Source organism: Cheilinus undulatus, linkage group 10 (assembly GCF_018320785.1).
Source record: "Cheilinus undulatus linkage group 10, ASM1832078v1, whole genome shotgun sequence".
Classification (NCBI taxonomy): domain Eukaryota; kingdom Metazoa; phylum Chordata; class Actinopteri; order Labriformes; family Labridae; genus Cheilinus; species Cheilinus undulatus.
Window position 1 is genome coordinate 2,611,330 of NC_054874.1, and position 26,821 is coordinate 2,638,150.

Genomic DNA, 26,821 nt, shown 5'->3' on the forward strand with positions numbered 1-26,821 from the left:
CCCAAACTTGAGTGGTAGTGTTCTCAGGCTGCAGCATTCTGGTTGAGCTGCAGAGGTTTGATGGATTTTTGGTTGATCTTTAAGAAAAGGCATCAGTACAATAATCTAATAAAATAAAAGCATTAACGTCTGTGTGTAAAGTTTAACACCTGTAAAAGAGAGGGTTTCCCCTTAAATGCTCTGTTTTTGATTCTCTTCACAGATACGGTTTTTGGCAACGGAAGAACTCCAGACTATCTTCTCTTAGGCAACATGGTTTACACGGTAAGAGCTCCGGTCTTCCTCTATCTGGGGTTCAGGTGTCTGATCTACGTTTAATCGGGCTTTGTGAATAAACATCAGTTTTACTTCCTTTCTTGTGCCTTTTATTTTGTCTGCAGCTTTTTACCATGCAACATGTGAAAACACGTGCACCAAATAAAGCACAGATTTGCAGGACAAACCTCCCATGACCAGTTTTAGTACCGAACGGGGACGTCCTTTTAATGTCAGTGTGATTTGTGTCTCCACAGTTTGTGGTCATCACAGTTTGTCTTAAAGCCGGCTTGGAGACCTCGTCCTGGACCATGGTAAGCTCATGGGTCTCTCCTCTTTCACTCTTATCAGTTTACAGATCCTATGTTTTACACATCCGCTGATACTTGTGACATATTTGTCATCCCACTTTTTTATTCTGAGGCTCTTTACGGTGCATCCCTGTGGGATTATAAATGTGCCAAGCAAATTCACATGCACCGTATGGTAACTCCTTTAAAGCCAGTCGTTGTTAACTTCAACACTTGAAGTTTAAAAAAGAAAACGAACACTGATTTAAAATGTTACTCTAAGTTGATTAATGATTGTGAAACTCCAGTGTGTTGTAAATTCAGAGTACTCTCCTCTTATTCTGTACAGTTCAGCCACATCGCCATCTGGGGAAGCATCGGCCTATGGGTGGTGTTTTTCATTATCTACTCCTCTCTGTGGCCCCTCATCCCCCTGGCTCCTGACATGTCTGGAGAGGTAAACACACACACATCCTCGTACACACCAACATTAAAGCTTATATTTCCTCTCTTCTAAAAACCGCTGAAGACATCGCTGCTGTAGTCGTCTATCAATGACAGAGCTGCAGAGCCTCATGATTCATTTTCTGCTGCAGCTATCAACCTAAAGCTGGTGGGAACGTTCAGAGCCCGGTGTTATACGGGTCTTTGGAAGGAAAGCCGGAGGGGTGTAAAATGTCAGACCTCTGGCTTGTGTTGCATAATGACTTAATTGGGCCAATTAGCCCAGTGTTTGTGTTCCATTGCCCTCCCTCGGTGCTGAGTATCTACAGGTGACTCTGAAACAGTAAAGCAGTCTAGAGGCAAAAAGAGGCGGCTAGGTGTTTGAGTCCTTAAAATCTTTGCAGATTCGTGGAAAGTCTGAAAAAGTCTTGAATTGTACTTTTGAAATGTAAGGACATAAAATGTCTAAAAAGGTCAGCAGTGCTGCCTAAAGGTAACCTGTCTGTCAGTCTCATCCCCTCAGTGTGAGCAGGCTCAGAGAGGAGCCTGCACTGTTAGAGAGTATATTAACTTAAACCGTTTAAAACAGAGGAAGAAATGTCTTCAACCACAAAGGAGAGGCTAACCTCCAACTTCCACATACAGGGACTGCACTGCGATCCGCAGGCAAATAGTACTGCGGAGCAAATCGCCCCCTCTCTAGTCTATCAGAGCATTTCCACAGCTGCGCTCCAGGCATGCGCTGCTAGACCATTGCCTAGTCTCGTTTTCTAGTTAGTCTTTTTTTGTTGAGCACCTTAAGGAGTTAATCATCTGGAGGGTGCGCCTTTTTCGCTTTCACAGAAAATAGCAATCTAACATTAACAAATTTTAGAGTGTTAAAGTAAAGCTCCTGTGTACCACCAGACATGTCATAGAGTGCGTTATAGTCCAATCAATAAACACAGTATATCGATAAATAAACAGCAAAAACAATCATCTGAAAAGCTCTAAAACCAGTCACTGCTGCAGGAGAGAGGCCAGGAGAGTTAGCATGCTACTGTTTTTAAAATTTTAGAGTGTGTCAGTTATAAACAAACCAACATCTGTTCAGTATTAATTAGCTAATCCCCTTATATTGGTGAAATCTACAGTTTATACTTTTTCATGTCTTGCTTTTATGTGAGGTTAGCTTTCGATGATCTTTATTTTTGTCACCACAATGAAAGGAATTCAATGTTTAGTGCTCAAAATAATGACCCCCAGACCCCCCCTCCCTTACTTTATATATTTCACTTTCATTAAATAAACCCAGTACCTCTGAGAAACTCTAGTCCAGATCTTTAAATCTCAGAGTAATCAAGAAGCTTACTTAAATAATGTACAGCCCACTCTTGTTTTAAGAGGTCTTCACCAATAAAAGGGTGGTTTACTTTTTTAATAATTTATTAATTGTTCAGAATCAGCAAAACTGCTAAAATATGTTAGGATTAATATTAGTTATCATCATGATGTCAGTATCAGCAGATTTTAGCTTCAAAGGTGAATTATCATATTGGCAGATATGAAAACTTCTGCTGATATTTCCAGTTTTGGCCATAAAAATATGTCTATATCAGCTGTGAATATTGGTTATATGAACAAATAAGCTAGATGAGACCAACAGACCTACGGCAGCTGAAGTCTGTTTCTTCATTCCTCATCATTCCTTACACTTTAAACTGTTTTAGGACTGCAATTTTAATTTATTCATCCCCAGACTGTAAATCGTTTGTTTTAAGGACTGAATTTTAAGTCTGAACTACACCTAAATATCAGTGTTGCCTAGAAATGATTTGTAAACATCAGCATATTGGATATCTACAAAAATCCAGTTCTGTGCATCCCCACAGTACATTGATAAAAAAGTGCATTAACCCTTGAAAAGCTATTGTGTCATAGTTAATGTACCCTTTTATGAGACCTCTATCTAAGCAACATGATAAATGATTTATTTAAAAACCTTTGAATATAATCTGATGAATGATGAAAATTCTCTAGTGGATTATCAGTTGGTAGAACACTTAATGTATTACATGTGATACAAAGAATATATGTTTGCATTTGGGTAAAAGGATAAATAAACATCTCAGTTCTTATAAATTAGACACTTAGGACAGTTTGTAGACCATGCATCAAATCAGAAAATTCAGCCCAGGTCTGGTGTGCGGATAATGTGCTTTAGTTTTTGACCACACTGCCTGCATAAAGTGTTATGGATTTTTCTTACTTCAGCCCTTAAAAAGTCTTAACCTTGATTTTTAAAGTGTGTAGTGGTCCTGAAGAGAACTCCATTGTTTTTGCTCTGTTTACATATGAATGACTGCTGTCTGTCTGGATCACCACAGGTGACTAATGGGAGCCCATTAACCACAGGTAACGTTCCAATGCAAAGAGAATGAGGCAATTTTTATTAGAGGACAACAGCACAGTGGGATGTTCTATAGAGGAGAGGGCTGACACCACACAGCTGACAGTTGAGGAATCAGACTCATGTAGGAGCAAAGACGTCTTCTCCACCAAGAGCTTTCAGTGTTTTTTCCTCTTCTTCTACTAAATGTTGTCCTGCTCTGATAAAACCGCCACTATAACCCCATCCATGCTGGTGTTCGCCTGTAGACGTTGTTTAACAGCCTGCAGTAAAACTGAATTCTACTGATTCATCTGCTTTTGCAGTGATAATGCATTGTGCTTAAAGTATTTTTAATTGGAGGAGAGTTAGATAAGAAAAATACTCCACTTGTATATCTGTTTGTAAAATGTTAAGCTGCAGCCAGCTACTGGTCGATTAGCATAAAGCTGGAAACAGGCTGTGCCCAACGGTAGCAAAATCTGATTACCAGTACTTGTAAAGCTCACTAATTCAAAGCTTACGTCTTATTTGTTTAATCCACAAGAGTAAATACAATCAAACCATGTCTCAAAAAACCAGCGGAAACTCAGCGAGGCATTTGTTCTGGAAAGAAATAATCCAGCACATAATCCTCCCTAAATCAGGAAAATGTGATTTCCACACTTGTGTTGTTTTAAAGATTAAACAAATTAGACTTAACATGTTCAGAAGGGAGCTTTAGTGGCACTAGGATTCAAGATAACTTAAGATAGCAGCAGCCAGTTGATTCATGTGGACTATACAGACCTGAGAGTGCTAACCGTCACGTCTGATAGCTTGATGAGCCTGTTCTCCTGTCTACTTTTATATGCAGGAAAAAATTTATAACATGACTAACTATCCACAATCACCAAAAGGTACTCCTGGCCTTCTTTACCTGCCAGTTTTATGAGGAAATTTGTTCTTGGAGGTATTTCAAGTATTGTGGTTGGTTTTGCAGTTTATTTTAATTTAACCTTTACTTATACCTTGATTCTTCTCTCATTTCTGTATGCTCTCTGTTTTTGCACAATGCCCTGCAGACTCATGCCCTTTATGGACATAAAGGGGCATTTCTCTATGCTAATGACACAGCGTTCCAAATTATTATGCAAATTGGATTTTAGTGTCATAAACATTCAATTTTGTGTTTTTCAGTTAAACTCATGGATGGTGTTGTGTCTCAGGGCTCTTTGGATCACTGAAATCAATCTCAGACACCTGTGATTATTAGTTTACCAGGGGAGCCAAATTAAAGGAAAACTACTTAAGAAGGACTTTCCACATTATTAAGCAGGCCACAGGTTTCAGCAATGTGGGAAAGAAAAAGGATCTCTCTGCTGAAAAGCCTCAAATAGTGCAATACCTTGGACAAGTTATGAAAACATTAGATATTTCAGGAAAACTTAAGTGTGATCATCGTACTGTGAAGAAATTTGTGGCTGATTCAGAGCACAGACGGGTTTGTGCAGATAAAGGCATAATGAGGAAGGTTTATGCCAGACAAATTCATCAGATTAAGAGAGCAGCAAAGCTCAAACAGGTATTTGAAGCTGCTGGTGCCTCTGGAGTCCCACCAACCTCAAGGTGTAGGATCCTCCAGAGGCTTGCAGTCGTGCATAAACCTACTATTCAGCCCCCCCTAACCAATGCTCACAAGCAGAAACAGTTGCAGTGGGCCCAGAAATACATGAAGACTCATTTTCAAACAGTCTTGTTGACTGATGAGTGCCGTCCAACCCTGGATGGTCCAGATGGAGGAGTAGTGGATGGTTGGTGGATGGCCACCAGTCCCAACAAGGCTGTGAAGTCAGCAAGGAGGGGGCGGAGTCATGTTTTGGGCTGGAATCATGAGGAGAGAGCTGATAGGCCCCTTTAGGGTCCCTGAAGATGTGAAAATGACCTCGGCAAAGTATATAGAGTTTCTGACTGACCACTTTCTTCAATGGTACAAAACGAAGAACCATGCCTTCTGTAGCAAAATGATCTTCATGCATGACAATGCACCATCTCATGCTGCAAAGAATCCCTCTCTGTCATTGGCTGCTATGGGCATAAAAGGAGAGAAACTCATGGTGTGGCCCCCATCCTCCCCTGACATCAACCGTATTGAGAACCTTTGGAGCATCCTCAAGCTAAAGATCTATGAGGGTGGGAGGCAGTTCACATCAAAACAGCAGCTCTGGGAGGATATTCTGACATCCTGCAAAGAAATTCAAGCAGAAACTCTCCAAAAACTCACAAGTTCAATGGATGCAAGAATAGTGAAGGTGATATCAAAGAAGGGCTCCTATGTTAACATGGAACTTGGCCTGTTAAGATGTTTTTGATTGAAATAGCTTTGATTTCAGTACATATGACCTCCTAATGCTGCACATTCAACAAATGACCATTTTCAGTTCTTTACAGCCTATGAAATGTTTTGAAACTCTGACGTGCATAATAATGTGGAACTGTATTTTGAGCTTTTAAGTTTAATAAAAAGTTATCATGGGGAAGTTTGTTCAAAAATATTTGAATTATGCTCTAACTGTTGATGCTGTGAAGATAATTCTGACTGTCATTTGCATCGACTAATAAGGAAAATCAGAGAAAAATATTATTTGCCAAATAATTTGGAACGCGGTGTAGAAGGGATGTGCATGCGCTTCCATCTTACAGGAGAGAACACTTCAGCAGTTAAAGAACATGTCATGACTTCCGCTGAGTTTTCTTGCAGAAACTTTAAGAACAAATTGAAGAAAAATCTTTGGAAGATTTCTGGTAAACGAGTCCCAAAGTTTTCTTTCACTTCCTCACTCCATCATCGCACAAACAAACACACATGCAGGGGATGAGTGCATTAGCCTCCCTCTGCAGGGTTGGTGACGCCTGCTGCTTTCATCCACGCCCTGCAGCACTTGACTGAAGACAGTAATGGTGTCCTGTGGGTAGTTGGTAACCCTACACCCCTGCACCAACTCAGGGATGCCAGTTCATCATCAAACAGGGACACATCTCTCTGAAACCTGAGGAGGCATCAGAGACTCGGTCTCCACCTCCAAGACCCTGTAGCTCTCCTCCCTGACACTGCTGCTCATACTTCACCGCGGCCTCCTCGCTGCGTACTTAAGTCTTCACATATTTTGTCCCCCTTTTTTTAACTTCTCTTGTACTCATTGCATCAGCTTTTTTCCTCTTTGTTCTCTTTTTGTTCTCCCCCCCTCGCGGAAAAACTGCCCCAGGACTAACAACATAACAGACACCAGAGCTCCCCTCTGCTCCTGTTTCTGCTCTCACTCACTGCCCGGCTCACTGCCTTTAACAGGAGACACTGAGCAGCGCTCGGCTTCATGTGAACACATTCATCAACGTCAGGCTACATTTTCTTTGGACGATTGACAAGACAGGTGCAGGATCCATCCAAGGAACACAGTGAAAAGGCTAGCACGCTTCACACATACTCCCAGACTGGCTCATCCCTTTTACACCTCATAAAAGTCGGACACAGATATCAGAGAAAAATGCCAGATTATTCTGCTCAGGCAGTGTAATCTGCCACGCTAAGCCGCTTAGCTGCACCTCAGGAGATGTCTCGTGTGGGCTCTGTCACACTGACCTGCTGACTCTGCTATCAACACAGCTGTCTCCAGGGCCGTTTATCCTCCTTTTCTACACTCTGCTTTACACACACACCTTTGGTATTTTCCCATTTCTGCTGCAAACTGTGATAGAGTCGCTCTCATCCTCTCAGACTCGAGTGCTTGTCATCCGTGCAGATTTTACACCCAGAGAGTGAGAATCAGAGTCTTCTCAGTGAAACATTTCCTCAGAAGAGATCATTTCACCAAGACGTTTGTTGATGTGAGGCATCATGAGGCAGATCTCTGCCAGCAGTCAGACTTGGATGACATCAAGTACAGGAATGAAAAAACAAATAGAATTATCCAGTCCTTTTCACATATGCACAAAACTGGCTGTGCTGCATTCAGTCCAAACAGTGACTTTTTCACCCTGACTCTACCCAGACTTTTTCCGACCCGCCCTCTGGAAATTTCCCATGTGAAGTTGGGGCTGAAGCCAAGCCAATGTGAGGAAGTATTTAAGAAGATCACAGTGAGTGGGCAGAGGTGGTGAAGGTTGTATCGTTGTGCACAGCAATAGACAGTAAAGACTTTTGCGTAGGCTCTCATTCATCCAGGTCATGGTTATCCAAAACTTCTTCAAAAGTCAGCAGGACTTGATGGAGGTTCTTGAAGATGTTTCACCTCTCCTCCAAAAGGCTTCTACACCTGAGAGTCGTTGGCAGTCGTTGACCTGGTTTCACCTGAAGGCGTGTCCTCCTGGGCCTCCTCTGGTCTGCCATGTCTGCATCCAAGTGTTCAAATCCACCAACACACTGACAGAGGCTGGTTCACACTAAAGACAAAACACCCAGAGACAAACAGAGTAATGTGGTGTACGCTGTCAAATGCACTGAAGAATGTAAGGACTCTTACACCAGGGAAACAAAACGTACCCTGCAGAAAGGCATGATCCAACACAGGAGAGACAACTCACCTGGTCAGGACTCTGCTGTTCACCTACATCTGATACAGGACATTCAAGCTACATTTGGATACTGGAGCGAGGAAGATCGCTGGTTTGATAGAGGTTTCAAGGAGGCCATCTATGTCAAGATGGAGAAATCGTCCTTGAACAGAGGTGGTGGACTAATGGGGCTTTTTTATTATGACTTTTGGCCACGACGAGCCAAACCGAGCCTTTTCCATCACAAGTGTGGCCATCACTCGCCAAAGCAAGCCAGCCCCACCTCCAAGCATGCCACGCTGATGTCAAAGCGGTTCACGGTTTATTCATTAGCTGGCGCTAATAAAGCATGCCATTCTTATCATTTTCTGCTATCTAGAGACCCATAAATCAATAATAAGAAGACTGGTCTTTAACTTCTGTGCAGGAAAATTCTTTCTTTTTGATAATAAGTGTGAATTATTTTTGTTTATTGATCATGGAAAGAGAGAGAGAGAATGGGAAAAGAGTGGCGTGCAGCGCTGTCAGTTTGATCTTTGCTTTAAAATGATGTAAAGTCACTCAGATCAGACAGTGTAGAGATCAAACTGAGGATGAGATCGAGGAGGGCTCAAAACACTGCCTCATCAAACAGGTAGCTTGGTTGTGGTGGTAAAGCAATCCCTTTTGCACTGGGCTGCTATGCCGATTCAAACCAAGTAGAGCCACACAACGCCATGTAATGCAAAAGCCCTGTTAAATACTTCTTATCCCCTACATACAAAGCAGTCTTGGATTCTTTTTGACAGCAATCTAAATAAAGCTTTCAGGGAAACAACAAAATGTGTGACTTAGATGCAGCCACTTTATTTCTTTAGATTCTCTCAGATTTTCCCCTCATGATTTCATGTGGGGAGTAAGCCCCGCCCCCAGGTTAAATTGGCCTTCCCCACTTGGAAGAGTGTTCCACCCTTCTCTCCTAATTCTCCTCTCGGCTGAGGATCAGGACTGCCACATCCATTAAGCCACATGCATTTCCTGAGAGGGGCGGAGTCAGACAGATCAGTAACATTTAAAGCCACAGACACAGAAACAACTCGTTCTGCAGGGTTGAAGCAGAGGAGTTTTTAGACATATAAAAATCCAATACTGGAGTGTTTTTTCATCAACAGACTTAACAGGCATGTTTTGGGGACCTCCGAGACCAATATAAACTTGCCTTAGAAGGGTGAAATATGTGACCTTTAATGCCTGCGTTTTTGTACCAAAGATGCACATGTCACCATATCTCAGGCCCTTCACTCAGGATCCTCCTTCAGGATCTGGCCTCTTTTTCAAAGCCAAATGAAAAGCCTTCATCCAGGTAAACTGTCAAATCAGATTTTGACCAATAGCCTCCAGTCACTTACAAAAACAGCACTTGCTCTGTGTTCATACTGACATATATCTGTAGAATCAAGGATAGAATTAACAGAACCAAAGCATCCCATAGTTCTGATCCTGGTACAGAGCTTACACAACATCACTGCTCTCAGCTGAATCCTTGTCTGAATATTTTACTTTGTTTTTGCTTCCATTAAACTGATTTTGACATATTAATAAGAAACTAGACTCTTTTTGGAGCCTATCTTCCTTATTTGCAAAATTATGAGGTCTCAGGATCCTGTTTTTCTTTTCATACATCAACATTTTTCAGAAGTGACTGCCAGAGAAATTTTACTGTTTTGCTGTTTGAGTCTGTAAAGGATCATAGCGCTGTTTTTTTTAACATTTTACTCCATGGTGGTTGACTTTTTCTCAGAGTTTTTTTTACCCTCTGGGAAGTTGCTGTTTTGAAATTTATCTTAAAATAATAAACTTGAAACTTGTTTCAGACGTTTAATCCATCAAAGTGAACTCAGAAACATCTTTTAGTTTTCAGTCAAGTTTGATTGTTGTTGTTTGCAGCGTAGCTGAAAGGTTAAGGTTTGAATTCTTGGGCTTCAGCGTGACTGATGTGGGAGTGGGTGGCCCAAAATTTCCCATTACTGCAAAACCATTCTGAGGTCAGACTACATGATTTTTGTCTTTTATTATGGTCACTATGTCAGATTATAAGACCACATGATGTGATTAAAAGTAAAAACTTAAATATAAGGACTTTTTATTGACTAAAACTGGACTAAATGATTGGCTTTGAAAGGTTCAAAATGACTAAAATGTGTCTAAAATTTAAGAACATTTCAATCTGAAGACTAAAGAACTGTTCGCACAGGATTAGTATTACCTGTGGTTCTTTTCACACAATAAGCCAAATCTGTGATGTACTCTACTGCAGTTGTTCTCAACTGGTGGGTGAGGACCCAAAAGTTGGTCGCGGGGCTGTCTCCAGTGGGAGACAGTGAATGTATGCCTTGGAAAAAAAAAAGTGGTAAAAAGTCTATAATGTATGGCAGCCCTGCATGGACAAACATCCATACATTTCAGTTTACTCAGTTTTCCTGTGGTAATGATGTTAAATTTTGGTTCTTCTCACGGGATTTCAGCGTATTTATCTCCTTTTCTTGGGTTACCAAAACTGGTTTTCTCAAAATAATGAGATTATTTCTTGTGAAATTACCAAAATTTCCCTGCAGTCTTGGGAAAATAAAAGAAAATTTAATGTAAGCATGCAGGTCTTTGTCTTTTTGTTTACTCATATTTTATTGCATCCAAGGTCCAAATTGCAACATATTCTATTCAATAAATTGCACGTTTTAAATTTGGGTCCCAGCTTCTCACAAGGAGGTGGTGGTGGGTCCTGGTGCCCAACCAGTTGATCTGCAGCTCTGATTTACAGAAACTTCTGGAGGAAAACTTAAGGGCACATGGCTGCAGCAACAAAAAGGAACAGTGAGATTTTATTTCTAAAGGTTATACAAAAAATGCAATGTTGTGTACATCACCTCTGCAGGTGACATTTCCTTCATGTGTCCTATAAACCGGTCTACAACAGCTTACATGCGTTCCACTGTTTTTCCCCTATATATTTATATATTTTTATATAATATAAACTTGTGTTAAAGGGGAGAAAAATAGATGTTATATTGCAACAATTCTACATATTGTAATTTTAACAGCATTCACAGCAGCACTGCCTGTACAGCAGGGTTCGTCAAGTACATTCACACAAGGGCCAGATTTAGTCTCAACAGAAACTCTGGGGGCCAGACTTTCAAATACACAAAAATTAAATGAACATTTTGGTTTGATTGAAATATTATTGCAGTAGTATTTGTATTTTCCTTTAAACTACAGGACATTTTTAGTCATTTGCAGTGAGATCTATCCCTATTATCTAGAATGCAGCCGGCCTGACAACAGGATTGGCCAGACCCCTGAAAATCCAAGAGAATGGACTATCCCTAATTGTCATTTAGTAACCATATTAACCCATTTTGACACTTTTAACCCCTTTTTGATACTTTTTGCCTCTTTGACCCAATTTTTTTGCACAATTTTAACCCCTTTTAAACCACTTTTCCTGCATGTTTTATCCCCTTTATGCCACTCTATTATCAATTTTTGTCACTTTTCTTCCATTTTTGCCACTTTTTAACCACTTCTTTTATTTTCTTGCACTATTTATTGTCATTTGTAACCAATTTTTTGATACCTTTTGCCCCTTTTTTCCTCATTTACCATTTGTTGACACATTTTAACCTCTTCACAACTTCTTCTGCCAATTTTTGCAACACTTCTGACAACCTTGACCATTTTTTAAATATTGACAAATTTTGACAGTAAATTTCTGTAAAAACAGATCAAATGGTTGGTCATTCTAAAACTATTTCAATGTTGATTATTTGTGGGATGGATTTAACAGCTGCAGACATGTAAAGCAAAAGGATAATCTTAAAATCTTCTTTTCCTCCTTTTCTGAATTTAATGATCTTTCGGGGGCCAGACAGGAAGCTCTGGGGGGCCTGATGTGGCTGCCAGTTGATGATTAGTGCTGTACTGTATGTGAGCAGCCAACTCAGGACTGGTCCAGGGTTGGTCTGTCCTGAAATATTCTACAAATTTTCACAATTTATGTATGAAAACAGCAGAGGAAACATTTAAAGTTTATGAGTCCAGTCTATGAACTTTTGACAGTTGACCAGCAGTTCGTCCGTATGAGGCAGACCCCTGAAATCTTTAAATAATGTGTAGTTAATTCTTGCTTAACTACTGTTTTATCACCAGCTCAGGCTAATTCTTGACTTTTTTTTTTTTACTTTTAAAGACCTCAGAGAGAAAATACTGACCCCTGTTCATCACTACTGTTGACTTAGTCCCTCGGTGCTGCTCATGGAATCCATTTGTTCTCTCTGTAAGACTCATGAGTGTGTCAGACCAGGGGTTTGTTCCACTCATGTACCTTTTAATCCTCCTTCTGCTAATGATTGATAAACTCCACAACACATGTCTGGTGTGCACCACTGACCACTGTGTGCAGCTTTAGTGAAAACATTTCTAATCTGCTGTACGCTCACTGTAAATCACGAGTGAAACTGCTGAGTTACGAGTGTGTATGTAAAGACTTTCTCCTCCTTTCTTAGTCCCTGTTTTTCTGTCTTTGTTTGGCGGCTCTCAGAGAGCGTGGAGTGCATGAAGTACTCAACTGAGACGTCATTGTTAGATTTACACATCGACCTCTTTCAGGGCGGTCATTGGCTGATTTGCCTCTGCTGACGACATTGAGAGAATTTTTCTTTTCTGCTCTCTTACCCTTTGTCTTTGGCATTTTTACTTCTCATTTGTCTAACCTCTCTCAGATCTGCTGATTCTGTATGAAAAAGAGAGTTTGCTGAAGATCGCGTCCCTATTTTATGATATGCATGATTGCATTCTTTATATTTCTGCTCCTCTGAAGTCTGCCGTCTTGCCTTTTTAAACCAGATAAATTCAGCCAATCTGAAGTCAACATGGTTGGAATCAAACCGTACTGAAGTCCCAGTTGAGATTTAGTTTAGTCTATTCCCTCTCCTCTTGGTCTACTTAATAAATGTCGTACAAAGAAGCTCTGTGGGTTCAGGAAGCTAATGTTTGAATATTAACATCTCTGGGATGGCGTACAGCTGGCAGAGAATACAAAGGTGGTTTTTCTTAGGCCTGTTTGCTGAATCCAGAGCATACTGTAGGTCTGCAGGGTGAATAGTGAGGTGGTGGATTATCTCCATTTACATTTTCCATGACAATGGTGTGCATTAACATAATTCAGGCTCAGACAACAGGCTCTCTTAAGCAGGAGTCAGTCTTCCTGATTAGGTCTTTCCTGGTCAGGATGCATCCAATAGTCGGTCCGGCCCTAGGTATAGTTATACACGGCCCGCAAGATCATATCATATTTTATTATAACTGGCCCAGCAGAATGTGGTCTGCAGACTTCCTCCAGTATAAAAATGTTAACTAAACCTTGTTGATTAAAAATATACTTAAAGGGATACTTCAACATTTTGGCAAATTTGCCCATTGCCATAATTCCTATAGTCTTACTAATAGGTTTGTTTCCTTTAGTTGTCAATGCAAGCTGTTTTTAGATCTGGGGGGACGTTAGCTGCTCAGCTAACGCTATGAAAGCAGATGGAATTTTTGGCTTTCTCTCATCAAACACATCAAATACACAATCCAATAACTCCAACACGCTCTCGTGGACAAATTGTGACCTGCACATTCACCACGCTATGAAATAATCATGGAACGTTAGGAGACAAAGATGTTTTAAAGTTAAATGCAAAGCCGGAACTACACTCCAGACCTGGCTGCTGCACTGTGTCACTCCACCCAGTGGTTTACTCAAGAAATAGTTCAGAGTATTTGCTTCATGTGTTGTTATGTTACATAATTATCATACGTTATTATTTCATAGCGTGGTGAATGTGCAGGTCACAACTTGAGGTGGTGGTTTATCTCCATTTAAATCTCAGAATCATTCATCATCAGTGCCCCCCCCCCCCATGATTTATAAATGTTGAAAATTAGGTTGACAGTTTATGGTTAAATGTTGACCCTGTTAGGCTCTGGGGTTAGACCTAAATTCAGAATCCGGCCCCTGCTGTGATTGAGTTTGACACCCCTGTACTAAGTGGTCCACTTTGGTTCAGTCCAGTTAGTCACAGTAAATCCTGATTTTGCTTGTGTTTCCGCAGCATTCTCTTTTTTTAGAGATCTGGATCATTTGGCTAAGTTCAGCATCAAGAGCTGTTCTTTTAGCTCTCAAACATCTTTTTACCAGTACCACTTTGGCTTTTTAAATGTGTGTCAAATATTGAAGAAAGGAAACTGGCTCTCAAATAGGAGCCAGCTCCTGTCATTCACATAAAAGAGCAAACATGTAGAAGATAGACAAAATGAGGGAGAAAAGCTGTTAAAGAGGCTCGGCTAGCCTCTTAGCTCAGTTCTAGACTCCTTTAGACTCTTCTCTTCATTCATATGGCTAGCTGTGTAGGAGGCGGTCTGCAGCACTGAGTAGTAAATGTTTGCCTCTATGCCAGATAAATCAGTTAACCTGTAGTGAAAAAATCACTTTTTAGTAAAGTACAGTAATGATATTAAATGTAAATGTAGAAATGTTGTGATGATAGCTGCAGTGCTATGATCCATTTAACTTTTCTCTGTTCCCATTCATTCCTGACTGCTGCTCTTCACTTCCTGCCCGTCCATCTGACATTTTTGAGTCATTAGTAGGCGTTATTGCAAACAGCCTATATGCACCAGTACAGAAATGAACATTTTAAAATATTTACATGTTGGAAATTAAAGATATAAATCAATCAACATATTAACATTGAGTTTAAAGGGAGTTTCTTTACTTCTGCAGCTTGCCTCTAGTGGACATGTCAGAGACTGCAGGTTTTTTATTTATTCATTATTATATTTTGGCTTCATTATTCATCATTGAGGGTCACTGCTTAGTATAGCAGTGCCTTAATGTGGTTTCCTCCCCCACCATTAGACCAGCTGACCCATAATCCCCCTCCTCTTTAACCCTCTGGCCACCCAAACTCTGACTTTGACCTTCCAGAAAGATGTCGAAACTCTTAGAAAGATGCAGATGATATGCTGGGTGCCTGTCTGTGTGTCCACATGTGTATTTAACATGGCTTCTGTCTGTCTCGTCCCGTGTCTAGCCTGTGTGTGTCTGTGTCCATGGTGGGGGTCACAGCCTGTCAAAACACACCCCTCTAAAGCAGCGAACACTACTGTCTGTCCAGCCAGACAAGTTTATTAGTTTGTCCTAAAAATACAGCCCCGCTCCCCGGACCTCTCTCACCCCGTGCAGCTCCCAGGGGTCCCCTGGTATGAGGCAACACTGCATCCAACAACACGGTTAGCTCTGCTCACAGCCTGACAGCCTGTCTACATTAGGGATGTGACAAATATGGGTTTTAACGCCACAACAATAGTGTGGAAAATAATCACAGTTTTGATTATTTTATGGTTATTTCTAAATCTATAAATCATAAAATCATTACACAGGAATGGAATATTTAGAAATATAAATGCTTGCATTTAAAACAGGAATAACAGACCTCCTCCACTAGCCCTATCTCCCAATAGTAAAGAATCCTTTAAAAAATTCCTGGATCCCTCCCCATGTGCCCCCCGCCACTGCATTCGCTGATTACTCCCTCCTCGGTCGGGTGGAAACACGGTGAGGCAAAGCACTGGCTTCGCTACAGGTGCCAACAGATGCACCCATGGTCTCACCGGACGACTGGAAGTCATGGCAGAGGGTGAATATTCTTCCCATCATTGTGAGTTTTCTCGCCACCATTCGCTGTCTTTCTCTCTGTTATGCTCCGACTCGTCTCCTCGACTGGGCGTGCGTCTTTTAAACTCTATAAACTCCAAAACTTTAAATAGGAACACACCCAAAATGCTGCTGGGATTGAAGTTACTCATGTCCGCTATCTCCTGGTGTAAAGTGGTAACAGCAGTAACAGAAAGTCTATTCCTCCTTTTGAATTGGAGCTGTTTATACAATGACTAGTCAGCTTTTTGCCTGAAGTATTTAGATGAACATGAGAATTAACTTCATTGGCCCTGCAGATGGACATTTATTACCTCTGCCAAGGAGGTTATGTGATCGGCTGGGTTTGTTAGTTTGTTTGTTACTCAAAAAGTTGAAAGTTGATGGATTTTCATGAAATTTTCAGGAAATGTCAGAAATGGCATAAGGAAGAACTGATTCGATTTTGGGAGTGATCCGGATCACCGTCTGGATCCAGGAATTTTTTTTAAAGGATTCTGTACTATTGGGAGATAGGGCTAATGGCAGAGGTCTGTGCTGTTACCACTTTACACCAGGAGATGGCGGACATGAGTAACTTCAATCCCAGCAGCATTTTTGGGTGTTTCTATTCAAAGTTTTGGAGTTTATAGAGTTTGAAAGACGCACGCCCGGTCGAGGAGACGAGTCAGAGCGTAACAGAGAGAAAGACAGCGAATGGTAGCGAAAAAACTCACAATAATGGGAAGAATATTCACCCTCTGCCATGACTTCCAGTCATCCGGTGAGACCATGGGTGCATCTGTTGGCACCTGTAGCGAAGCCAGTGCTTTGCCTCACCGTGTTTCCACCCCACCGAGGAGGGAGAAAACTCACAATGCTAGGAGGAATAGAGGAATATTCACCCTTTGCCATGACTTCCAGTCGTCCAGTGAGACCATGGGTGAGACTGTCAGTGCATCTGTTGGCACCAGCAGGCAATGCGTCTGTCATGACAGTCCACCCGTAGCAAAGCCAATGCTTTGCCTCACCGTGTTTCCACCCCACAGGGGAGGAGGTAATCAGCGATTGCCGTGGTGGGGGGCACGTGGGGACGGATCCAGGATGTTTTTTGAAGGATTCTTCACTATTGGAAGATAGGCCTAATGGCGGAGGTCTGCGTTCTCCGAGTGCTTTTCTAGTTTAACATACATTTGTAAAAATGGCTTGCAGGTGGATTTCTGAAAAATGGATGAAACATAGTTATTTCTGATTGAATCTTTTCAGTTATTTAGGGAGTCATTTTAATAACTACAGGGAGTTTAGAAAATAAAAATAAATCAAACAATACCAGAATTACCACAAAATATTTTTTCCTCTGGATGTTATTGCCGCCAGTTGATGTTCACTGGTAAATGGGATGTCAGCAAAAATCCAATATTGTCCACCCCTATCATAAATACTTCATAAGCTTCCATTGCATCTTTAAAAAAACACATTAATAGGATATATGATAACATGGAGATTAGAGGCATCATTTTTGTATGTCTTGTTTGGCTCAGAGCTATGAATGGCCATATATAAATATTATTCAGATCAAACATGTGAACGACTGGAATGGTTTATTTTAAAGCCTTCTAACTTTGATTTAATATGCTGAATATATGTCTCTGGTTTATTTATAAAGGGGTCTGAAGACAGCTAAAATGCCCCCATTAAAATGTATGTTACACTGGATGAAAACGAAAATAATTAAACTGACTTGGAGCCCAAAAACAAACAGTAAATGTTTCCACCAGAGCTGCATAATTTCAATAAATTGCTCGAAAGTATCCTGTGTGTAGATGTAATTTTCCTTCACTTGGTACATTTTGGCTCTCCAGGAGACAAAGAAAAGCTTCATTCATCGGTGTCCCTTCTCAGTAGAAAAAAGCCATTTTTGATTTCCTGTCATTTGGGCTTTCCTCCTTCCCCGGTGTTTTGTCAGACTTCAAAGTCAATTTGCAGGTAATGGTGAGCAGATTAGCTAATTTGAGCAAACCTGGGCACTTTGATAGCTCTGACACTGATCTGTGCCTCTGAGTTTGAGGCGATGTGTGCGTGTGCATCCATCCCGAGGGTCCTGGCTGTGTCACATTACAGGAAGGACGCTGTAGAGGGGCCCCTGCAGTTTAAACAAGTGGCACGTTACAATGCAGAGAGCGCCAGTTTTACTCTTCGACACGTAATGACAGATAGTTTCAGCGCAGCGGGCCAAAGCAAACAACGTCCTCACACAGAATGCTGAAAGCTTTCGCTCCCACCCAGAGGATCCACTGTTTCCCTTCCACTCTGCACCCAAATCTGTTTTCTTTCTCGCCATCAGCCTTGTAATTTTTAATTTTAAACATCATGGAAACTGTCGGCTTCTAATGAATTGTATTTTTCCTGCTAGTGACTGATGGCAGAGTTGGAGCGGTTTCTTGACTTGTTTTGGATCTGAGCTGGACCGTGTCCAAATGTGTTTTTCTTCTAACTAGACGAATGAGTCTCAGAGTGGATAACTGCTGTCTTATTCTTAGATTTATTCTGCTCTTGAACTCAGTGTGAACATTTGTTACATTCAGCTTGACAGATTAAACATCAGATCATTGTTTATAACTGAGAGGACATCGGGCATAACTCAGAGGAGTGATGTGGCAACACAGAATATCTTCTCTAACCTCCTAGTCAACTTGTAGGACTGTAATAACAGTGCCGAGGATTTTAGAAGTTCTTGAACACATTAATCAGGCATTCAAAGCATTTTTAGCTGAGCTGTGTCTTTGATAGTCAAAGTCTTCACTCAGGTAGTTTGGACAGATAGATGATAGATGGATGGATGGATAAATAGATTCATTTATTCATATGTTGGTTCATTTGTTGCTGATTGATCCATTGATTTGTTTGTTAGTTGGTTGGGTGGTTCATTTGTTTGTTGGTTCGCTGAATGCTTTGTTGGTTTTTCCTTTGTTCAGTTTTGTCTATGGTTGTTCCGTCTTGGTTGGTTGGTTGGTTGGCCCTTTTGTTCACTGGATGGTCGTTCTTTCGTTGGGCTGTTTGTTGGTTGGTCCTTCGTTTTCCACATTAGACTGGGATGATTCCAGCTCTTCTGTGTCTTTGACACCCTGTCGCTGTGAGTGACTGTTGTATTGATCTTCTCTAACACTGCCCTGTGTTTCCTGTGATGCAGTGACAGGAGCTCTCAGCAGAACAAACAGTTTAACTGTTTTCCTGTGAAAGAGATACCACCTTCTTCACAGGTACTTCCTCCAGCCTGCAGGGCTGAGAGGAGGAGGACATCCAAACAAAAACACAGTATCACTTAGTCATGCAGGATTAACCCACTTTGAGCTGCTTGTTTGGCCCCATCTCGTCTCTATTTCCACAATATGCCTGTTTGTTTTGGGCTGCCTTTGTCATGCATGCTTCTCATTATGCAGCACTACAGGGGGTGATAACAGTGTTATCAGGTGTTTCTCCTTCTGAAGAGCTCTTCTTTTTATCTGATCAGCTGTTGAACTCTGCAGAGCCTGCAGCGACCGGAGAGTTAAAGTGTGTATTTATGCGTTTGTGTTACAGGCGGACATGATGTTCAGGTCGGGGGTCTTCTGGATGGGCCTGTTCTTCATCCCTGTCACCTCGCTGGTCTTTGACGTAACCTACAAAGTGTGAGTCTCTTCTCTTCTCGCTCATCATCACTCCAGTACACATTCCCAACAGGAAATTCCTCAAGAATCTCTCCTATCTCTTTCAGAAATTCCAGCTTAACTTTTTTGTACAGACTTCCCGGGAATTCTAGTTTTCCATTCTGTGATTGCTCTGTGGGAAATGTGTTTTTCCGGCCCCTGGGTCTGGCTGACATCAGCCCACAGCAGATTCTGTGTGTCAGGAGTGATTTACAAAGCTGGAAGTTTTATTGCCTGTTGTTGTCAGACCAGTTTAAAGTGGACAATATGGAATTCAGTCATCCTAGGAGAGCTCCATAATGTCGAAGCCTGATTTTTTAAAGAAATTGTTTAAATTACAGGGTGAAGAAGGTGTGTTTCAAGACTCTGGTGGATGAGGTTCAGGAGCTGGAGGCTTTATCCAAAGACCCTGGAGCAGTGGTGCATGGAAAGAGGTACGGTTACAACATCACTATTGTCTTTTTTCATGGTTTTTGGTTCACAATTCTTATAAAAAAATCCAAGATTATGTCTTAAAGTTTACCAAAATGAAGCTGTGTTTCATAAAAAGCAAATAATGAAGATGCTTGTCATTTTGCTTGAACCTGTCAGGTTAAATAGTGAGCTTATGGTGATAAAATTACATTTTTTATGCTAGAATTGGATGCATACATTTCTACAAATAATCTTTTGTGTTCTTTTGTTTCCTATTTGTAATTATTAATAATTTTAACCTTTATATAATGCGTTCAAGCTGCAGTGTTTTGCATGCTTTTGCTTAGAACTAAGTTGCAAAACTGTAGCATTGTTGCCTTTATGTCTATATTTTAGATCCTAACAGAAGCTCTTTCTCACCGTTTTATTTAGACGATATTTCCTGCAGTATTTCATCTCTGTTTTATGAGCCTGTAATACTGAGAGCCTGGGGGAAACAAAGCAATTGCTTTCTCCTATAAGAGCATTAGGACCACACTCATGATATGAGTTCATATCAGAGGAGCTGAGATTAAAGTCCCTGTAATGTGAGATCCAAATTTTTTGTGAACACTCTAGATATGTTGGAATAAGGTTGCTGTATGTGAAACACTGAGATCTACATGTGACTGAATTCTGGATTTAGACTGTTAGAAAGTTTTCCACCTCTTTCTTGGCTGGGTTTAATGTGGGTGGGGAAAATATGTGGACTGGTGATGTCAAGAGCCCATAGTCGGGAATGGCCCCGCCCCTCTGACACTACAATATAAAATCCAAGAGCAGTTCATCTCAGACCAGTCTGTTGTTAGCTGATGTCTCTGCCTTTATTGGAAGTTAACAGTCAGGTAAATGTTGTTTTGCTGTTAATTGTGAGGTAAATTTACCAAATCTATCGGCTACAGAGGTCTATGGATCATTTAAAGCATCAGAACAGAGATTTGAAAACGCACTTTGTCTCCTATCTGGCACAGAGCCAGGCAACTGTGCTCTGATCATAAGGTCAACGTAAGGTCAAGGGGCAGGGCTAATAGCATGAGTCTACTCCTCCATTCAGATTGTAACATTTTTTTTTTTAATTTTAGAGGATTGTATTTCTCCTGAGTGGGCGTGGCTTCAGCTCATTCAACAGACACGCCCACACCATCCTGGAGCAGATTTTACTGCCTCATTTTTCAGGATTTTGGAGCTTAATTTATAAACTCAGAGATGTTTTATTTGACTGAAATTTGACCTTGAGGTTCATAACACAGTGAGCTGTCATACAACAAACCTAAACACAGATTTATTTTCACTTTACAGGGTCTTTAAGAGTTTCTAACTTTTCAGTAAATGTCAGTTGTCCTGTTATCCATTACAAATCACCTTAATCAATTTGCCTCCCACACTTCTGCAGTAGGCTTTGAGTATTCACCTTTATTTTTGTCTGTATATTTCCATTGCCCCCCTTTTTTCCATTTTTTTTTCTCACTTTTAGACCATTTTTTCTGCCACTTTAATCTTGCTCCTTCATGTTTCATTTTTTCCCCATTTTTGTGATATTGCCACTTTTGCCCTTCAAACCTGTCTTTGGCCATTAAATGTCCTTTTATTTCAATTTTACCACCTTTTTGCTGCTTTTTGGCCATTTTTGCCTCCTGTAACTCATTGTTTTGTTACTTCTCACCCTTTTTTGCAGCTTTTTGACCACTTTTTGTCCCTTTTCACCGAGGTTTGCTCATTCTTAGCCATGTTTACCACCTGTAACTTAGTATTTTGTTACTTCTCACCAATTTTTGCCACTTTTTGCTGCTTTAGGCCATTTTTTGTCACTTTTTACCAAGTTTCTGCTGTTCTTAGCCATTTTTGCCACTTTTTGCTGCTTTTTTTTGCCATTTTTTTGTCCCTTTTCATCAAGTTTTTGTTGCTTCTTAGCCAGTTTTGCCACCTGTAACTCATTGTTTTGTTACTTCTCACCAATCTTTTCTCCTTTTTGCTGCTTTTTGGGCATTTTTTGTCCTTTTTTACCAAGTTTTTGCTGCTTCATAGCCATGTTTGCCACCTGTTACCCATTGTTTTGTTACTCCTCACCCATTTTTGCCACTTTCTGCCCCTTTTTGCCATTTTTCACCACTCTGTGGCACTTGTGAAGGTATTTTAAAACATTTAGGCCCTTTGGTTTAGCAGGGTTGAGAAACGCTGAGTTAGATGCTTACTCACCCACCTACATGATATAATATCTGCAGAATAAGGCTATGCCATTTTTATAATGTGGTGTCTCAGCAAAGAAGATTTTGTACTTTGAATCCTTAATGCTTGTTGTTTATCCTCGTTTATCAGTTGCTTTATTATTTTTCAGCTGATCAATGCTTTGAACGTTTACATTTAACAATATGTGAATCTTACCTTCTACCTTTGCTATAATGACTGATTATCTCCTGCCTAGAGCCAGACGTTCTCCATCACTACTGCTTAATCTTCCGTTTTATTTTTTAGAAAATAACTTCTGAGCTCATTTGCCCTCTTTCACCTTAAAGTGTTTCAACTAAGTGACCCTTGAAAATCCCCTCTTATTACACACTGGCTTTCAAAGCAACCTGCTCACGTCTCAGAGAGGATTAACACGGATCATTTTGGCTCTGAGTCTTCTGTGTACGCGTGTATTAATCCTCTGTTATGTGGTGTGTTATATTTCTCAGTGGATGAAGCCAGCAGTGCAAATTTTCAGTTCATCGTGCACACTGATTAAATAGCCAATCAATACGCTTGATTACATGGATGCAAAAATCCTTAAAGACTCAGTAATGTCTTCAACATAACTTCACTACACTGGCTGTACACCACAGATATGCATAAGTAAGCTGCAGAATTATGAATGGGAGAGGAAAATGTGAACTATTATTCACTGTCTCTCTAGATAAGGGTCATATGGTCACATACGCACTACTAGCTTGGCAGTTACTCTACTGGTACAGAAACCATAAGTCCAACTTGGAGGAAACATCATTTTTAAGCCCTAAAAATTGCACAAATACTCACATCTCTGCTGCCAAAACTATTCCTATGTGGAAGAGAGGAATCTTGAAATTGCTGCTAAATTGCAGGAGTTTGACTGTAATGTCAGTAATAATGTCAGAGGAGTGAATGTCTCATTTTGGAGCAGGAGACTTCGGATATTAAAGCCATACATTACAAAGAGTGAGCCAGCTCTGCTCTGCTCCCTGAGGCCTGCAGCAGGCATCAACACGGAGCAGATCAGTGTGAGATCTCCTGCTGGCTGAAAGTGATCCCCCTGCCTGGCCACTGTCCCGGACCCAGCAGGCTACGGGGCACAAACGTCTTTAGAAACAAGCACGTAGAGAATGCAGAGTCACAGATATACAGGTAGACACAGAAAGCAGGAGCCATGTATGGACTTAGACTGAGCTGTTATTTCTACATGACTGCCGACATGCTGCTTCACATATTTCACTTACACACTTGAACACACTCTTATTTCTTCCACTGTTTTGTCTCCCTACATGGTGTTTGAAGCAGCAGGTAGAGCAGTTGGCAGGTCCATCTACTCTGGAGGTGCTTGGACACGGGCTTGATGTATGGGTCATTAAATCTACCCATGGTGCTCAGCATGCTGCTAACACACTGCCTCTCTCTGTTTCTGTCTGTGTGCAGTTTGACCGAGAGGGCCCAGCTCCTGAAGAACGTCTTCAAGAAGAGCACGGTCAGCTTATACCGCTCTGACTCCATGCAGCAGAACCTGCTCCGTAAGTTTAACACAGGCATTTTTCTCTCTTACATCCTGTCTTTACGAAACGACACTCAAGCTGGACGCTGTTTACCCACAAGACTTCAGATTATCCACACTAAATTTATCCTCTTCCAAATCTGACGCTTCGTCAGGGGAACGGCTCCAGCCTCATTACTCCTCCTCTGACACAACTGTAGAAGTAAATCCTCCAGAATAGATCACCCCTCATCTATAACGGGAGGCAGAAACACTCAACTCATCCAGCTACTCCTCATAAATACTCGGCGTTCAGCAGATGGAGGATACACGTCCGTTACTGTGTCTGCAAGCAGCCCCACAGTTCCCTTAGTCTTTTATCTTATCAACACAACAAAGCTCGTATGCAGATGAACTAGGGCTGTCACTAAATAGCATTTTGAAATCATGATTAAACTCAGAATTTCAGCAGTTAATCATGATTTATCTCCCTTTTTGTCGCCTTTAAATATTCCACTATTTTGCATTTAAAACTGCTCTTGAACTAAGGGTTATTAACTTCCTGTTTAGATACAGATGTGCTTTTATTTTGAAAGAAAATAAGTAACTTGGGGTAGATCAAATGTAACCACTGAAAAAGGAACTTGTTATGGATTGAATAGTGAATTTAAAAGAGAAAAAGCTTAAAGTAGGCTGAAAGGAACAACAAAGAGTGCAATTAATCAGGCTTTAAAATGGACCTTCATTAATCAAGATTAATGCAGACAGCCATAATATGAATGATTGATTAGTCGGTACTAGTTTTCATCCACTAGTTTTTGCGTGCATTTTAACTTTGCTTGTAAAAAAAACCTGACTAGAGGAGGTGCAAAATGTGGTGTGCCACTGAAGAAAAGTGCAAAAGGAAACACATCCAGCAAACAATAACTTCCCAGGATTTACATATAAAGCCGGGCATACACTGTGCGAACTTCATCCAGTTCAGCCACAAATTTTTAATTTGCAGGACTTACTTGGAAGTTGCACTGACTTCCAGTCGGATCATGCTGCGTTTGTCCCACTGTGTGCGGAGGGATACAACCATCGCCCACAACCCGACAGCTCGGATGGATTCCTGATATGTTTCTTATTTTGATCGTAAGACTCCAGACACTCCTACAGTGAGAGAAGAACCTCGAGCAGAATCCTCAACATTGGGGTATTTTTTCCTTTGTAAATTGTCAGACAGCATCTTAAATCACCATGACAACAGCAGGAACTAGAAAAGCACTCGGAGAGCACAGACCTCTGCCATTAGCCCTATCTCCCAATAGTACAGATCCTTTATAGAATTCCTGGATCCAGACAGTGACCGGATCACTCCCAAAATCTAACCAATTCTTTCTTATGCCATTTTTGACATTTGTTGAAAATTTCATCAAAATCCGTCCACAACTTTTTGAGTTATGTTGCTAACAAACAAACAAACTAATCAACAAACAAACAAACAAACAAACCCACCCGATCATATAACCTCCTTGGCGGAGGTGATAACTTTCTGATGCCCCACCCCTACGCTATAATAAAGGAAATAAATAAGCTGGAAATATTCCTACCTGCAGACCTCCAGCTGAGACAGACTGGGTACCTCTTCATCCTCAGTGTGAGTCTTTTTCAAAAGAAACTCCACAGATTTCTGTCACAGTCGGTCCCTACTTCCCTCATACAGTATGAGCATTCAGGTTGTACACAACAATCAGACTGTATAGTGTGAGCACATAAATCTTGCTGCGATTGTGCGTCCTAAGTGATTCAGTCACACAGACTGAGCTAACATTCAGCCATAACTATTATAAAGGTGCCTTGAAATCACACAGTGTATGCCCTGCTTAAGCAAGTATCTATGGTTTTGGCTAGAACTCTTCCAAGAGTTCCTAGGTTTAGAAAAGTTCATATCTGCTGAGAAAATCCTCCTTTATTTTGTTAAATTCTTCACTAGCTTCCAAAATAAGGGGTCCATTTCCAAAAATTCCTCTCCTTGTCCTCTCCCATCAACTTTTCCTTAAACTGGAAGAAAAACATCACAGTGTAAAGGAAAGGTGGGAGTCAGAGGATTAAAAGGAGATCCTTAGGGATACTGGGATCAGACTGCTCTTACACATGTTAGAGTTATGATGTCAAATTTAAAAACTTAAGTGTACCGTTGATGGACTACAAAATGCACGTCACTCGGTGCGTTCTCTGTGTTGTTTAATGCAGCGACTGAATTAGATTGGAATATGGACTCATTATTTTTTAATGAAAAATCAGTGATAATGAAAAATCTTCAGTCATTTTTGATAGGGCTGTTGAACCATTAACATTTTAACTGTTATTGAGCTGAGCTGGACCTTAATTAATGCATTAATGCTGACAGTCTTTAACCACCTCTTAGCTGAGAGTTGTGCAAGCAAAATAGAGAAAAATATCTAAATTGCAAGAAAAAAAACATGGTACCAGAACATGTGCATAAGTTAGCTTGCATGTTCTGACAATGACAAGAAGAAATGAAGGTGCTAGTTGGTCTAGCAGTTACAGTGAATTCAGGAAGTATAAAGACCCCCTTCATTTTTTTCAGTGTTGCTATGTTGCAGTCTGATGCTACAGTAAAAAAAAATAATAATAATAAATAAATATTCTCATCAATCTACACTCAGTACCTCATCATGACAAAGTGAAAACAGAATTTCAAGAAATTGCAAATAAATTAGAAAATAAAAACTGAAATATCACATTGACAGTAGTTTTCAGACGTTGTACAACAACACTGTAAATGAAGCTCAGGTTCCTTTCCTCCCGTTTCCCTGGATCTTGGCTGAGATGTTTCTACTCCTGGTCTGAATGCACAGTAACTCTCCTACATATGAACTCTCTAGTCTGCCAGGATCAAGTCTGACCAGCAGCTTCCCTCCTACAATCCCTCACTCTCTCCCCTTTAAAATAAAGGCATAAAAATCCCCAAATAACCTTTAAAAAAACATAAATCTGAGCATGGGAGCCTCTGACGTCTATAAGCAGTCAAACTCACAGCCGACTGTCAGACTGTCCACTGTTACTCTCAGCATGGGTTTGTTCTCTGTTAATTTTCTCTGTTCTGTTGTGTCCTTTGTCTGATTGGTTTGTTTTTTTGTTTGTCTCATAGGTGGGGATGAGACCATTGTTGTGTGAAACCTTTTTTTAAATTTCACTATTCAAACCCCACCCATCTTTCTTAAAAACTCCAGCCCCCTAGCTCCCTAGCTCCCAGAAAGACGCCTCTCTCTCTCTCTCTCTCTCTCCTCGTCTTCTTTGGTTGTTGATTTCCTGTCCTTCCCTTCGTGTGCCTCGTGTGTTGAGCTCAGTAGAGCCAGATAACGATGAAAT

General features: G+C 40.8%; 1 protein-coding gene across 5 annotated transcripts in view; it reads left to right on the forward strand.

The window, feature by feature from the left end:
- Nucleotides 1-26,821, forward strand: part of LOC121516250 (phospholipid-transporting ATPase IA) — a 215,726-nt gene that overhangs the window by 184,120 nt on the left and 4,785 nt on the right. For 4 of the 5 annotated variants that reach the window (XM_041797431.1, XM_041797433.1, XM_041797432.1 and 1 more), the window contains 6 exons: nucleotides 203-264; nucleotides 513-569; nucleotides 895-1,002; nucleotides 19,181-19,269; nucleotides 19,629-19,721; nucleotides 23,389-23,480. In XM_041797431.1, coding sequence (XP_041653365.1) covers nucleotides 203-264; nucleotides 513-569; nucleotides 895-1,002; nucleotides 19,181-19,269; nucleotides 19,629-19,721; nucleotides 23,389-23,480 — 501 coding nt within the window. Of the gene's footprint in view, nucleotides 1-202; nucleotides 265-512; nucleotides 570-894; nucleotides 1,003-4,536; nucleotides 4,699-19,180; nucleotides 19,270-19,628; nucleotides 19,722-23,388; nucleotides 23,481-26,821 lie in introns of those variants that run through there. The other variant, XM_041797435.1, reaches the window with a different exon arrangement.